The sequence below is a fragment of the Plecotus auritus genome (assembly GCF_963455305.1).
Source record: "Plecotus auritus genome assembly, chromosome: 7".
Lineage (NCBI taxonomy): Eukaryota > Metazoa > Chordata > Mammalia > Chiroptera > Vespertilionidae > Plecotus > Plecotus auritus.
In genome coordinates, this window is record NC_137774.1 from 25743266 (window position 1) to 25758764 (window position 15499).

The 15499-nt window shown below is 53.4% G+C and overlaps 1 protein-coding gene across 5 annotated transcripts; it reads left to right on the forward strand.

Moving 5' to 3' along the window:
- The first annotated feature begins 4063 nt into the window (after positions 1 to 4063).
- Positions 4064 to 15378, forward strand: SEPTIN4 (septin 4). Of its 5 annotated transcripts, none has more exons than XM_080682380.1 (12): positions 4064 to 4393; positions 9169 to 9468; positions 9841 to 9934; positions 10364 to 10450; positions 10941 to 11064; positions 13536 to 13670; positions 13784 to 13901; positions 13991 to 14092; positions 14295 to 14391; positions 14485 to 14647; positions 14798 to 14897; positions 15156 to 15378. In XM_080682380.1, the coding sequence occupies exons 1-12, from the start codon at positions 4391 to 4393 to the stop codon at positions 15213 to 15215; spliced, it is 1383 nt and encodes a 460-aa protein (XP_080538506.1). In that variant the 5' UTR covers positions 4064 to 4390; the 3' UTR covers positions 15216 to 15378. The 5 variants fall into 5 exon arrangements, with proteins under 5 accessions (XP_080538506.1, XP_080538504.1, XP_080538507.1 ...); XM_080682379.1 differs by lacking the exon at positions 4064 to 4393 and adding an exon at positions 6809 to 7125; XM_080682378.1 differs by having other exon boundaries at positions 4068 to 4393; positions 14485 to 14897.
- Positions 15379 to 15499: the final 121 nt, after the last annotated feature.

Here is a 15499-nt window from a genome sequence, read left to right on the forward strand (position 1 = left end):
TGAGAGAAGTCAGGCTCTGACACTGTAGGTGGGAAGACTGGGCCAGCCAAGGTCATTTCCTTGGCAGCCCACCACAGGCAAAGTCACTGGGCTCCCAGAGTCTCCACAGTGGCTGTTTTTGGGAATTCGGCTCAGTGAGTCTGAAACCAAGACCTGTTTTCTAAAGATGGAGTGGCAGCTCACTGGAGAAGCTGACCCCACAGCTGTGGCAGCATGGTCATTCCCATGTCACTTAAGTCTAAGGATCTCCTCCCTTCGCTCTACATCTACATGCATATGTCTACTCCTTGGGAGGAAAGGCACTTGAAATGTCACAGTTGAGAGTTGCTGCTTCGGTACCAATAATTTTCTTGTTAGCTGAGATAATAGCTACCACTCGTTTTAGTGATTATTCCATCCTAAATGTGTTACCTTTGTGAGCCTTCATAGCACCCCTATGAGGTGAACTTTTTTCTCCATCTTTTTTGAAAAAACAGAGGCTCAGAGCTGGCTCATCAAAGCTGGGAGCACTTTAGGGAGTATCCTGCCTCAGGGATTCAGATAGGGTGGAGAAACCCTCCTTCTGTAGCCATGTCTTCTATATCAATATTTCAGCAGCACCTTTACAGATCAAGAATGGTGAAGGGAAAGATTTTAGTGGGGCTAACATCTATGTCTTTGCATGTGAATTTGGAGGCTGGGGATGTGAGCTGGCAAGCAGCCAGAATGAAGGGCAGGTTATGGAGTCAAAAAAGTCTGATTTTGTCTGTGCTCCAAAATCAGAGTGGAAAACTAATCAATGAATTCTTACAGTTAGTGCATATTGATCAGACATCTCCTGGGGGCAGAAGCCTGGTCACTCACCCAGGCAGAGATCAGAAGTAAATAAAAGTTAAAATAGAGGACATATTCCCTGTCCTTGAGAGACTTGTGGTTAATTTGGGAGAGAAAAATACACAGATGGGTCACTTGAAAGGGTGTGAACATCAAAGGACAAAAACAAAGTCCAGCGAAATCAGTGAGCAGTTTCTGGCCTGGAGGCACTTGGAGGGAAAAGGTAAGGGGTAGGGCAAGTTTCAGCTCAGTGTAATGACCTTGGCAACTCACTGCCCAAATACGGAAGGGCAGTTGTTAGAATGAGTGAGTTTTTGGCCACAGGAGGAATTCAAGTGGAGGTGGGAGGTCAGGGAGTCCTTGAAGGCAGTCTTACTCCAGCAGGTAGTGGTATTGGGAGGTATGTAAGTCCCTTCCACCCCTGAGCTCCTGTGCCCTGCCTTGTCATAGAGAGGATGTTGGAAGGGCCCACTGGCTGGCTTCTAGCATCCTGCCAGCTAGCTCTAGAACTACAACCATTCAGCAGGTGCCAGGAAACACAGTGCTTCCTGGCCTTGCCACCTACATCTCACACTGCCCTAGGATCATGGGACGGGAGAAGCAGTAAGGGGACAAGTAGGACTTAGTATTTTGGTTTCTTGCTTTTGCACAGACCTTGCTGGACAGACTGGCTAAGATTTCTTTGAAAGACACCACCAGGGCTTTCTGACTGTCATCAGTGGCTCATCACCTCTGGGGGAAGGGAAGTATAATTAGTTCTTATACCACGTAAGGGAAACATGGTCTTTGCTAGTCATGCAGATCTGAAATCCTGATTTCCAGTGGTACTCACTCTTTATTCTTGGTTTTGAACCTGGGCCCTATCTTGGCCCAAGTGTAGTATTCTTGTTTAGCTCTGTGGTCCATAACCTTCGCTGATGGGTGGGCAGGAAAGGTCCAGTGGAGGGGGCCAGGAGGTTTTCCATACAGACCATGTCAGTCTGACCTGAGCAGAGGGAACCCAGGACAGCAGGCTGGAGCTGTGGTTGCTGGTCTGAGTTTCCCAGAAGAGTCACCCTCTGTGCCAAACTAAGTGTTTCCACCCCAGCAGTGCCTGGGAAATTGTGCTCTCCGCAAGGACATCAGCGCCTGGTGGGACGTTGGATTTCAAGGAGAACCAGAGCTCCAGGAGCCAAGGGGCACTGAGGCAAGGTTGGCTGGGCCACCTGATGGTTGATGGTGGGGAAGAGTGCTCAGTGGTCAGTGACTCACACAAGAGCAGCTATATTTTAGTCCTGCTTCTGATCAGGTGTCAGACTGTGGTACCTGTACCAACAGAGATGGAGTTGGGAGGGGTCCGGTCCTCTCTTTCAGTGGGGGGAACAAAGGCCCAGAGAGGAGTAGGGACTTTAGGGCAGTGCAATAATCGTCAAAGCTGGCATGGGGACTTATGCCCAGACCAAGTTCTCTCAGATCCCTGAATGCTGCAGGGTTAGCATGCGGGGTTTGTACATGTGGAACAGTTCAAAGTCTGTCTTCAGCTTTAATTTTGCCCAGCATGCCTCAGGTCAGGCCTGTGGTGCAGTGATGACAAACAGACTGACCATCAAGACCCCAAGAATCTTGGCTTAGAGATGAGTTCCATGGTCCTTGGTGTCTCTTAGGGCCTCACTTCCTTCAAAGCAAGATGGCTCCAATGTGCCCCAGGTCACACAGGCTCTGTAGGGCGTGGGCAGCAGGTGCCAGCATGGAGCTGGGATTCCAGCGGCAGCTGAGGATGAGCTCGCAGAGCAGCCTTCTGAGATGTGTCTGTGTTCACACTTGGGCTGAAGCTGGGCTGAGGGAAGGAGGGATGTTATGATTGTAGAAAAAAAGGCTTTGGGATGGGGCCTTTCTTCCTTGACAGCCTTTCTCCCTGGGCCCGCCCCCCCCAACACAGGCCACGCAGAATGCTGGTGGCAGGACCCCAGAGGTATCCTTATGAGTACCTGCATGAGGCCTAGTGGCCTCCAGCTAGTTCCCAATAGTGGGGCTTTGTGTAGCCCAAGTTTGACATCCGGGTCTGATGGCAGCAGCTGCTGCTTCTGCAGACTTCCGACAGCCTTTAGTTTCTTTCTTTATGTCTTTGTTTTCCTGAGTACAGCTTCAGATCTCCTGATCTACCCCGGGCAGGAGACTTTCTCATTGTCTCACTGGAGCCAAGCTGCTGACTCTTAGCCTAGTTTAATCCCAGCATTTTCAGGTGTGGAAATTGAGGCCCAGCGAGGTGAAACGGGGTCACTCAGCTGGAAAGGTTCCTCTGCATGAACTGATTTCTTTAAGCATCAACCACCCCTTCCATCCTGCCGCCCACTCATGCCGCATATCCGATACCATCTCCAACAGCAGCCCTATTTTCTGAGCCTGATCTTACCTGCCTATCCAGGCTCCCCTCTCTCCTCTAATGAGTTTTAACTGACTCCAGCCATGCCACAGATCATACTGAAATAAGGTAGGCAGGCCTCTGGCGCTCCTACCTATAAAGAGGGCCATGCCTATGGGCTTCCGTTTTGTCCAAAGTGGATTCAGGCCAGTCAGGCTGCTGTCAGGGAGGGCTCTTGGGAGTCAGGGACAGGCATGCTTCTGGAAACTTCCACCCAAGCTTGACCAGCTCAGACCTGTATTAGCTCAGGAAATCTCCACCAACTTCCCACCCCCTAAGCATCTACTTTCCCCTGACTGCTGCGGACCCTCGGAGCCTCTAATGCCTCTAAAGCTACTAGGGCATCTGTCCCCAAGCTTCTCACCTGCTTGCCCAGCCTGCCTGGGTAGGCCTCTCCTGGGGCCTCCCTGCTTTCCTCAGCCCCCGGCAAGCCCCAAAGACCAGTCCGCCCAACCGCCTCTCCCTCCCTCCTTCCAGCTGATGATCCCTGGATAATTTATGCAGCAAATCCTCTTTAATCTTTAATCTAGGGTCCTGCACAAAGGGAACTTCCTGTCTCTTCTTCACAGCTTGGGTGGAGGTGGAGCATGTCTGCCATTCCACCGTAGGAGGTGTGAGGGGGTATGGATAATCAGTAACTTGGACATAAGTCAGATTCACATCCTGAAAACCTTGAGGACTGGGAGGAGCGGGGGAGGATTAGTGGTTTCTCTCCAACTCATGGGGCAAACCCCCTCTCCTTCCAAAGGCGTCTCCTGGGGATGCCAGGTGGGCCCTTTCTTTCTCTTTGGGGTCTGGCTCAAGTCGGGATGGTGATGCGCTGCCCCAAGAGGCCACTCTTTAGAAGCTGAGTAAGGAAGCGCCAGGTGACAGTGCAGCACAGTTCTGAGCGCCTCTCCGCACCCGGCGCCTCTGGTGATCTCGGGCTGCAAGGTTCGCCCCGAGGCTGGCAGCCCCCTGTGCAGCGTGCGCCCTCTCTGCCCTACCCACTCCACAGAGGTGCAGACCCGGCCTGGGGCTGACTCGCCCCGCCCCTGCCACCGAGCCCCGCCCCTGGCCGGTCCACACTCGGGGCGGAGGGCGGGGGCCGGCGGTGCGGAGAGGTCGGCGTGCAGCTCCGGCCGCGGGTCCCTCCGGCGCTGTCCAAGCTGAGCCGGCCCAGTCCGGGCTGCAGCCATGGTAAGGCCGGGGGCGGGGGGAAGGGTGGGGTTGGGGCGCGGGGCCAGGCCGGGGCGCGCAGGGCCTGTCACTCCCGGGCGGCTCGCGGGGACCCGCGGCGCCGCAGCCCTGATGTGCCGGGCGGGAGGCGCTGTCGCCGGCCGTGGGAATAGGCAGGTACTGCTCTGTCGCCGTTCCCAAGTTACTATTCCTAATCTGAGCAGCTAGAAGCGGACCCCGACCCCCGGGGTGCTGCCCGTGTTCTTGGATGAAGGGGTGGGTCCGTGGTGGGGTTTGGGGTGCGCCGGCTGATAAGCGCATGCTTTGCTGGGGAGGGCGCGTCAGCGATGAGGCGAGATAAGCGTCCCCGCCCTTGCTTGGGTCAGCTATTACCTGGGTGACCCCTCCTCACCCAGCTTTCCTAAGCTCGGGGGCCAGCACCAACTTCCTTTGGAAAACACACAGAGGAGGCCCACAAACAGTTCCTGCCTCTTCAAGAGAGGTGATGAGCCTCTTGGGCCCTCCTTTCCACAGCCTGGCAAGGGGCAGGCAGCATTTGAGTCCTCTGCCCCACAGGGCCTTCTGCCCAGACTCCTGAGAGAGGGAAGCCCAGCCCACCATCTACTCTGTGGGATCAGCTATATCCCTTTACTTCTGAGAGAGAAACCAAGGGGAAGCTTCCTCCTGCAGCATCCTACACGCACCCTCCCCCTTTCAAACCAGGTCCCTCTGCAGTGGTGGGGGGTGGGAGGAACTCATTCCTGCCACCTGCCTGTAGTGGGAGGAGAAACAGTAGCCCCAGCCAGCCTCCCTGGAGGCCCCCAGGTAGGAAGTTTTGATGTTTGGCCAGCTTTTCTCCTGCCACTGTTGCCAGAGCCTGCCACAAACACCCTATGCCAGGTGTCAGGGCCTCAGGCCCGGTGCCAGCTTCTCCTCCCAGGCTGGAAGCCCCCCAGCCTTTGCCTTCTGCCTTGGGAGGCACAGGCTGTTTACAGCAGGAGGAGATCTGTGACCCGCCTGTGGGGCAGGATGTTGGCTGTGGGCAGCCTCCAGAAGGGAGCTCCCTGGGCCCCATGGAATCAGAAGTTTCTGGGTCTTGTCTCTCAAGCTGTGTCCAGGCTGAGGCCCAAGCCTTGGCCAGGAAGTCTTGGTGACCCTGTGACTTTCCCCAAAGGGGGGTTCCTGGGAGAGGCCAAGTGGTGTCTGTCTTCATCCCTGCCTCCATCCTTCTCCCCACATGGGGACGGACAGACGGATTGTTCCAGAGATGGAAGCCTGGGGGAGCACTGATTGTCCCCAGTGCCAAGTGCAGCAGAAGCCAAGAGGGGCTTTTTCCGCCACACACTAAGTTCAGTTCAGCTGAGGTCTTGGTGCTTTCAACTTGGCTGAGGCCACCCTTTCCTCGCTAATTAAAGACACCCCCCACCCCACCACCACCACCACAGTCCTCAGCCTCAGGCCCCTGACCTCAAGCCAGCCCAGTCCTTAGACTGACAGGATCAAGTCTAACCAGCCTCCTCTGTGAGGGTCTCTTTTTGAAAGGAGATGAGTACTCCCCAGACCAGAAGCCCCAGGGGGTTTAATTTGCATGCAAAAAGGACAGGCCAACATTAATAACCATCCTGAGATTTTTGATGCACCATCTCTCCTCAGGTTCAAAGCAGTATGAGGTATCTCACCTGGGAGTCAAGGAAGGGCCATTCACAATTGGATATTAAGGCCCTGAAATTAAAACACTATTCAAAATCACAAAGGGTGTTTCTGGCCAAACCAGAAACACTGCGCTCCTGACTCCTAGTCAAGTGCTCCATCTGCACACTCCCAGCCAGGCCTCTCAATTTGTCTCCCACCTAATTGTCAACTTTAAAGCCCCTGGGATGCCAGCCTCCTGTTGGCCTGAACTCATGCCCCTCAGAGACCAAGTGCTAGCAGTTGCCCCACTGACTCTGCCAGTGATGGAGTGATACATGTCCCCAAGGGTATCTTTAGGTGGGAGGAGCCCTCTGGGGCTCTCTGCAGGGAAATCTAGGCGCAGATTTCTGAAGATAGTGGGGTTCTCTGCTGGAAAAACACAAAGGGACACTTGGGAAGAAAACTGGATCCACTTCCATGAGAACCTATGACCAGGGGATTATAGGACACCCCACCCTACTTCAGCACGGCTTAAAGTTAAGATGAAAGAGAGAGATTGGAATCCTTTGGGAGTGGGGTCTCCTGGATAGCCAGCCCCATATGGGCCGGGTCACCTTGGGGATAGCTCACGACCCTCTGAACAGGTCTCGGTGTCCTTGGAGGTTAACAGGAGAGGTCAAGTAGATCAAGAACCTGTGCTGCAGACAGACTTGGGAGGCTGGTGCTGTGCCCACCAGGGTAGGCAGCCGGCAGGCATCATGGGGCAGCCAATCAGAGAAGGAGGGAACTGCAGAGAAAGCCAGCGATCCTGCTGCAGCTGAGCTGTCCTTGGAGGGTGGGAGCCAAGGGAAGGGGAGGACGAGGGGGTGGGGAAGGACATTCCACAGGCTTTTTTGGCCCCTGACAGAGACAGGGGGGTTACATAGAAAGGGGAAGGAGCAAGCCAGGGCACAGGATTACAACAAGAGCATCAAGACCAGGCTGTGTCTGTGTGTGAGGAACTTTGCCTGAGGGATAAATTAGACCTAGAGCTTGCTGACAGGGAGTCCGAAGCGTGGGACATGGACCGTTCAATGGGATGTCAAGGCAGCTCTGTCTCTGAGGACAGGACTGAAGCTGGGGTAAGGTACTGTTCTGGGAGATGGGTGGACCTGACCCGTCTTCCCCCTGCCTTGTCTGGGATTGGGGCTCAAAGTCATAAAATGATATTTGGTCATTGGCAGAGCTGGGGGCAGGCGGGGGGCGGGGGAAGGACAGACAGGAGGGGAGGACCCTGGTGTCCTGACTCCTTGTCTAGAGCTTCCGTGGGTCCTTCCATGCTGACCAGCAGTCAGGGCTGGCAGGGAGAATGGTGCTGGATTCCTGCAGGCTCTGCTGGGAGAGAGTGGGGTGGGGGTCTCCATCGGTGCCTTCCCTCTCTCTTCCCTGCTCAGCACCCTGGGGAACTCAGGGGGAGCACAGTCCTCTCCCACCCTTCATCTGATGCCCAGACCAACTGCTGGGCCACTGGGAGGTTGTACAAGGGGCAGGATTTCCTGGAATTCCCCAGACTTTTTAGCTGTCAGAAAACAAGACCTGCTTCTCCTCCCCTCTACCTCTCGCCCCAACTCCTCTCTATTGCCATATAATTCATCATCCATTCAAGCTGGGACACTTTTGAGAGTGGAAAGGGGCACAATTAATCACTGGACAACAAACGTAAACTGGGATGTGTGGTCACGCAACTGGACCCTACAAATAATAGGAGTGAGAAAAGCCTATTACGTCAGGCTTTGCCTCAGGACAGCCTCTTCTGGTCAGTAAGCCCCCACATGCTGGTTCCAGTTTCAGGCTAAAGGGCCTCTTTTCCTCCCCGATCCGGGCAAGCCCTGGAGACTATGGCTATAAGCAGGTGTGGGGACTTTGGAGGCAACAGCCTGGAAGTCGCTCTGAGGGGACTTTTCCCTCTAGCCTCCCTATCTCAATCCCTTCCCCCTGGCAGAAACCTAGCAGTGTGTAAGTCCACGCCCTCAGTTTTTCCCTTTATAAAATGGGGACCTGCAGGAAGACTGTGGCCACAGTGGTCCAGGGTAGCCCCCACTGGCATGGCCATCCCTTTGTCCTTGAGTCAGCCTCTGAAGCCGGCCCTTGTCCATTGTCTCGGGATGGCACGTGGCTGTTGTAAGGCAGAGCTGGGCCCAGCACTGCCAGGCACCCCACAAAGGAGAGAGGAAGCTTTCGGGTCTGGAGCTGAGGTGAGAGGGAGGGGAGCGGCCTCTCTTCTAAGCTGGAACTGGTCTCTACAGTGGAACCAGCCATTCTCTGCTCACCATCCCTGTGGGTCCTAGTTCAGGCCAGATCCCCTCCTGCATTGCTGGGTAAAGCATCTGTCCTCCCATCCTACATCACCTGGTCCCTCCTGGATCACCCCCACGCATACACAGCATCCACTGGCAGGTTTTTCCTTCTCCCCTGGAGCCCAGGCTGAGGCTCTGGTGTGGCTCATTGTCTGGAATAACAGGGAGTCAGGTCAGCTCTACTGAGTTCTGGGCAGTGAGCTCTGGGAGTGAGCACTCCCAGCGGAGTCTGCTTGTCAGTCCCAGAGGTCCCTGACCTGCAGTGGCAGGAGGCATGGAGCTCCCTGCTGATTCTTGAGGCATGGCTGGCAGCTCCCTTCTCTCCTCCCTCCTGCCCTCTTGCCCCTGCCCCTCTGACTCTAGGCACTCTCCTCGAATCCTGTGCCACATTCTCCTCTCAGCTCTGATGCCTCTGTCTGCTCCCCTTAGTCAGTCTAACTTTTAGTCAGTCTGACTTTCTGGCCTTTGGGGGAATCTCTGACCCTGGGCTTGGCCAGACCCCCAGGAAGGGCAGCCTCAACCAGCACCTGGTTGAGTGGGGGCTTCAGGACTGGAGCTACTTAGTTCTCAAGAGCCCTTGCTAGGCTTCAGGGCTGCTGGGAGTTGCTCCTGAACGCTGGGGCCTCTCCTGGCATCTCAGACCTGTGTGTGAACAGGTGAGGGAGGGTGGGATGGTGAATACTTCCTCTGGCTTGGCGGCTGCTTTGCCTTTTAACCACAAGCACTTTCCTCTCTTCCTCTTGCCTTCTCCTGTCTTCCTCCTTCATTCTTCCCTTCCTGCCACCTACCAACCTACCCACCCCCCACCCCCCAACCCCAAAACCCCAGATCAAGCGCTTCCTGGAGGAAACGGATGATATAAATCTGAACAAGTTCGTGAAGGATTTCCCAGGAAATGAAAGCTGCCACCAACCAGAGGCCAAGACCTGGGTGTCCAGGCCCCAAGTTCCGGAGCCAAGGCCCCAGGCCCCGGACCTCTACCAAGATGACCTGGATTTCAGAACCCCCCTGTGGCCCCACCCCTCTGACAGCCAGCAGTACTTCTCTGCCTCAGCCCCTCTCAGCCCCTCAGCCTCAGCCCGGCCCCGCAGCCCGTGGGGCAAGCTTGATCCCTATGACTCCTCTGAGGTAGAGCCACCAGTCCTGTCCTTACTTTTCAATGGGTAGTGCAGGAAGACACAGGGAGGGAGCAGAGAGAGCCTGGTGTGAGCGCGTGCATGTGCACGTGTGTGTGTGCGTGCGTGTGTGGGTGCACACATGTTCATGCATGTTGAGCTGGGGCTTCTCTCTGTCCCGTGTTGGCCCCTGCTCTGTGAGTTGGCCCCAATATGCATTGAAAACTGATAGTATCAGTAGGAACAGGAGCCCAGCTGGTGGAGTCTGGCACTGCTCCTCTAAGGCTGGGCAAAGTCTGAGGAGGGAGGGAGAAGGCCTGTGTTAGGTCCTGGGGCCCCTCCTGCCTCTCGCTCTCCCTGATACACTCCATCTCCCTGACACTAGGATGACAAGGAGTATGTGGGCTTTGCGACCCTCCCCAATCAAGTTCACCGCAAGTCCGTGAAGAAAGGCTTTGACTTTACCCTCATGGTGGCAGGTAGAGTGGGGGCCGGGTTGGGCTGGGCTGGGGGTTTTCAGGTGGGGATGGTATGTACTGTATGTGGTAGAGAAGGAGAAAGCAGCAAGCGGCTACCCCTTTTTGCAAAATAGCTGGCAGCTCCCTTCTAGGAGCCATGGGTGCCCGAAATTGTGCTTGGGGTAAAGTGGTGCAAAGAACACTTCACCGACAGGTTTCTTTTATTTGCCTTTTTCTGGGGGACCTTGGGCAGTCTCTGACCCTCTCTGGACCTCATTCAAATGAGAAGCTGTTCTCTGTTTCCTTTCAGCTCTAAAATGCTATGGTTTGGTTCATCTCTTCCCAATTAAATAAGCAGCAGCTCCCCTCACACCTTGGTCTAGTGGGGTTGCCTCTTTGCTACAGATCTCATCTTCTGATTTGGTACTTCTGTCCTCTCTCCCCCATCAGGAGAATCTGGCCTGGGGAAATCCACTCTTGTCAATAGCCTCTTCCTCACGGATCTCTACAGGGACCGGAAACTCCTCAGTGCTGAAGGTAAGGAAGCGAGGGAGCATGAAGACAGGGAGGCAGACCTGACTTAGGAAAACAAACTCATTCCATAGTCTGGGGGATGGGGCCTTCCCCGGCACACAGGAAGCCATGGCTCCTAGACTGACAGCATTGCTCTACAGGCCTATCTAGCCTGGCAGCCCACCAGCCGGCTCCCTAAAGATTTGGGTGCCGAGGCAGGGCAGGGACCAGAATCCTGCCCTTTGAGTGAGTCTCTGACCCCCAAAGGATTCCAGGAATCCAAGAAAAGAGCAGAGAGCAGCAAGAGGCTGGGGCCAGAGCCAACAGCCACCGGCATTTCCTGTGTTGGGAAATGTGCTCCTTGCTGGTTCCCAGAGAACAGGCCCCCAGCAGCCTCGGGGTAGGAAGGGGGGCAGTGTGGATGAGGCAGTCTGAGCAGCCAAGCTGGTTGGGGTGGGCAGTTTATCCTGACGGGGCAGGGCCTTGCCCTGGCCTCAGTTTCCCCCTTCTCCAGAGCGGATCATGCAAACTGTGGAGATCACTAAGCATGCAGTAGACATAGAAGAGAAGGGCGTGAAGCTGCGGCTCACCATTGTGGACACACCAGGTTTCGGGGATGCAGTCAACAACACTGAGTGGTATGTCTGACCAAGCACAACCCCAGCTGCCTCCCCACCTACCACCTTTTCCATACACACACCCAGGTGCACCCATAGGCACAGACGTATTCAAAATGGTCAGGAGGAAGAGGTTTGTGACCTTGAGCACACCACGGCTCCTTTCTGGAAGCTGTCTCTGTAAAGTGAGAGGGAAAGCATTGAAATAGATGATCTCTAATGTTCCTTCTGACTCTGACCTATCATTCTATAATGGGAGTGAGGACACAAGATAAGAAAGAAGAGCCTCAAACAAGCAAACACATGTGAAAACATGTAGAACAGGGCCTGACATAAAGTAAGTGCTCAATAAATGTCACCCTACCTTCTTTCCTTTTACAGAAACACTTTGGGTGCCACACACAAGTGTTATTAAAGGGGTGAGAGTGAAATGGAGGGAGGAGTAAATGGAAGGGGAGAAAGGAGAGACAAAAGGGAAAAGTGGAACTTTGTTTTAACTCCAGGCGCACTCTAGGCTACCAGCGAAAAGAAAGGGTGGCTTTGTCATACCATCCCCTACCCCCATCATCCCTGCTTTTTTTTTTTTTTTTTTCTTTTTTCTTTTTTCAGCAACTGGAGGGATAATGGTCAGATCTGAGTGAGTAGATGAGGAGAAGAATGAATGATAAAGACAGGAGAAAGGGTGGTGCCTTTGATGAAGAAGTTAGGCACGGTAGTGCTAAGACCTCTAGACGGAGAGTTCAAATCTTGCACAGTCTTGAGCAAATGACTGCATTCCTGCTTCTTCCATTGAAAAATACTGGCCTTTACACCTCACCCAGTTGATCTGAAAATCACCTAGAATGATGCATGTAAATGTACATTGAAACCTGTAAAGGACTGTTCACATTATACTCATGAATTTTAAGATGATAATTGCAGGACCAGTGCAAAATTAAAATGTGGGGCCCCTTGTTCAAAATTATTAAGAACTTCTAGATGGCCACAGAGAATCAAACCAGTGTGCCTCCCTCCCCCCTGCTCCCCCCCTCTGCCCCGCCCTGTTTGACTACACAGGTCGCACACCCATGCAGCTGACTCTGGATAATCACCTCACAGACTAATCAGACCCTTACAGACCATTCTGTGCTCTGAACCTTCATTACATTCTTCATCATTACAGCATGGACTTTGGCTCAGCACACTGGTTCATCTTCAGTTTCATAGTCTAAGCCTTGAGGGAAGGGCCATTTCTTACATTCTTCCTGCATCACTGTGCTAGTACATGTTTTGTGGTCTCCACAAATATTCCTGATGGATTGAGGTGGCCTCCATGTCCACATCACTCTTCCTGCTCTAGGAATATGTCTCAGCAAACTGGGCTTGCCCTGCAACTCTAGCTCCAACCAACACCTGGTTCCTACTGTACCATCCCCTCCTCTTATTGTCCATAATAATATTGTACTTGCCTGGCATCTCACAGTTGACTGTGCTCCTCCACATATACTCATTTAGTCAACCAGCAAGAACTTATTGAGCATATACTAGGTGTCCAGCCTGTGTTGGACATTTTAAGGGATGCAGAACAAGTATGAATGATCCTTGTCCCTGAAAGGCTTGTAGTCTAGTGGCAGTGGCAGTGGGGAGTGGGGAGCAGTAGTTCTCTAATATGTGTGTCAACTGGGTAACAAATTAGTAAATGGGTCAGGCAGTGTAGTGATAAACACACTGAGCTGAAAATCAGAAAGCCAGGGACCCAGCTGGGTAGAGAATTTCCCAGCGAAGATGATCAGGATCAAATCTCTTAGCTGCTCTGGATTTAGTTCCTTCATGTATAAAATGACAGTGAGATGTTCAGAATGTCCTCTTATCAGGGCACCTATCAGTGATGATTCAACTAGATAAAACAAGAGAAAGTACTGGAAAATTGAGGTTCTTGAATCTATATCTATAAATATATAAATTTATATATGCTCCCATTCTCTTTACCACAGAGTGAGATTATATAATCTCTATACTATATATATTCAAGATCCTCAGTTTTTCTATCTATCTATATTATCTATCTTACTGTGTGGTGAAGAGGAGAGTGTGCATTGGTGTAACCAAAGGAGACTTGGTGGAAAAGATGGTTCTTGGATATGGCCTTGAAGGATGGAGTGGGTTTGAAGAGGGGAGGAGAGGGTGGAACCATATGAACAAAGGCTCTGAGGCTGGACCATGAACCTGACTTAGGGTTGCCTTGGTTTTCCCCAGTTGCTTTGTCACCTGGGCTCTTTTCCCCCCATCAAACGAGTATTTATTGAACTCCGCCTCTGTGCTTAGCCTGTTTTCTGTCGGACAAGTGATGCCCCCCTGTCCCACCAGGTACCTCCCTGAAGAAGTAGTGAAGCAAGCCAGGGAATAACCAAGTCTTGAAAACACTGCTCAGGGTGGGGGCTATACTGCAGCCCCAGAGCTCATTAGGCAGCCCCCGCTCCCACAGTTTCTCTGCTTGTCTGTCCCTGCCCCAGCTGGAAGCCTGTGGCAGAATACATCGACCAGCAGTTTGAGCAGTATTTCCGAGATGAGAGTGGCCTGAACCGCAAGAACATCCAAGACAACAGGGTGCACTGCTGCCTGTACTTCATCTCACCCTTCGGCCACGGGTATGGTCCGAGCCTGAGGCTCCTGACACCACCGGGTGCTGCCAAGGGAACAGGCCGAGAGCACCAGGGGCAGGGCTGCCCCAAGCAGGTGGTCACAGATTCCTGTTCCCCAGGCTCCGGCCATTGGATGTTGAATTCATGAGGGCCCTGCATCAGCGGGTCAACATCGTGCCTATCTTGGCTAAGGCGGACACACTGACACCTCCTGAAGTGGAGCGCAAGAAACGCAAAGTGAGGGAAGCTGGTGCAGGGAGGGGAGCAGGTGGGCTTCTGGAAAGGATGGGGTCCCCAGAACTGTGGGCCCCTCATGTGTTTGCCAGATCCGGGAGGAGATAGAGCACTTTGGAATCAAGATCTACCAGTTCCCAGACTGTGACTCTGATGAGGATGAGGACTTCAAATTACAGGACCAAGCCCTAAAGGTGTGGCCACCCCAGGGCATCCCTTTCCCATCTTGTTTCTTCTGGGCAGAACGAAGAAGTAGAATTCTATATAAGGGTGGGTTGTTTGGGGTGGGAGAGGGCCCTGGTTTCCTAGAGAGGGACAGAGATGAAGACATACGTGGAAAGGAACAGGTGAGAATGGGGACGGGGGATGTTGACAGACACCCCAAACTTCTTCCAGGAAAGCATCCCATTTGCTGTAATTGGCAGCAACACTGTGGTAGAGGCCAGAGGGCGACGAGTCAGGGGCCGTCTCTACCCTTGGGGCATCGTGGAAGGTAAAGCACTGAGCTTGTGACCAGGGAACCTCCTTGCCCTCAGTGACTCTCCCCTCCCCATGCCCCTGGCTGACCCCTAGCCTTGCTATGCAGTGGAAAACCCAGGGCACTGCGACTTTGTGAAGCTGAGGACAATGCTGGTGCGTACTCACATGCAGGACTTGAAGGATGTGACACGGGAGACACATTATGAGAACTACCGGGCACAGTGTATCCAGAGCATGACCCGCCTGGTGGTGAAAGAACGGAATCGCAAGTATGGTCAAAAGCCAGGGCAGAGCTGGCAGGGGGGAATCCCAAGCACAACTTTGGGTGAGACTGAGCCCTTCCTCTTCTACAACATCTCAATCCAAGCAGGTGTTGGGGTCCCCTTAGCCTCACCAAGCCCCCTTTCCCTTTCCCTTAGCAAATTGACTCGAGAGAGTGGTACCGACTTCCCCATCCCTGCTGTCCCACCAGGGACAGATCCAGAAACTGAAAGGCTGATTCGTGAGAAAGATGAGGAGGTGAGAGCAGTATGGGGTTGACAGCCTGGGAGGTCCCCTGCTTGATCAGAAACCTTAGTATCTCTTGGTTTGGGAATAGGAAGATCCCTGGCCCTGAAGCATATCTGTGTCCTGCATTGGTGGATTGGTGGTTCTACCCAGGGTCTCTAGTACACCCCAGGGCTACCCCTGGCTCAAGGGATCAGAGCTTGGGAACACTTCCCTAACACGATAGGACTCTCTAAAAGTACCCATTTTGATGCAATGTGCCTGTTCCAGCTGCGGCGGATGCAGGAGATGCTGCACAAAATCCAAAGACAGATGAAGGAGACCCATTAGCTGACTGTCAGCCCTGGATATTTAAATCTTCTCTTCGTTTTGCCCATGCCGGCCCCTTCCAGCACCAGCTCTGCTCAGGCCCCTGCAGCTACTGCCACTTCGCCTTACATCCCTGCTGCCTCCCAGAGACTCAGAGGAAATAAAATTTAACAAATATATAGTGGCTTCCGGTGTCACGGTCTGTATCTTTACCACCTCCTGGAGATCAAGAAGATCCTAGGACCCGTTTTGACAGGTTTCAGAGGAGAGTGCTGGCTTATGGCTTCTAGTAGGGCAGCGGGGGT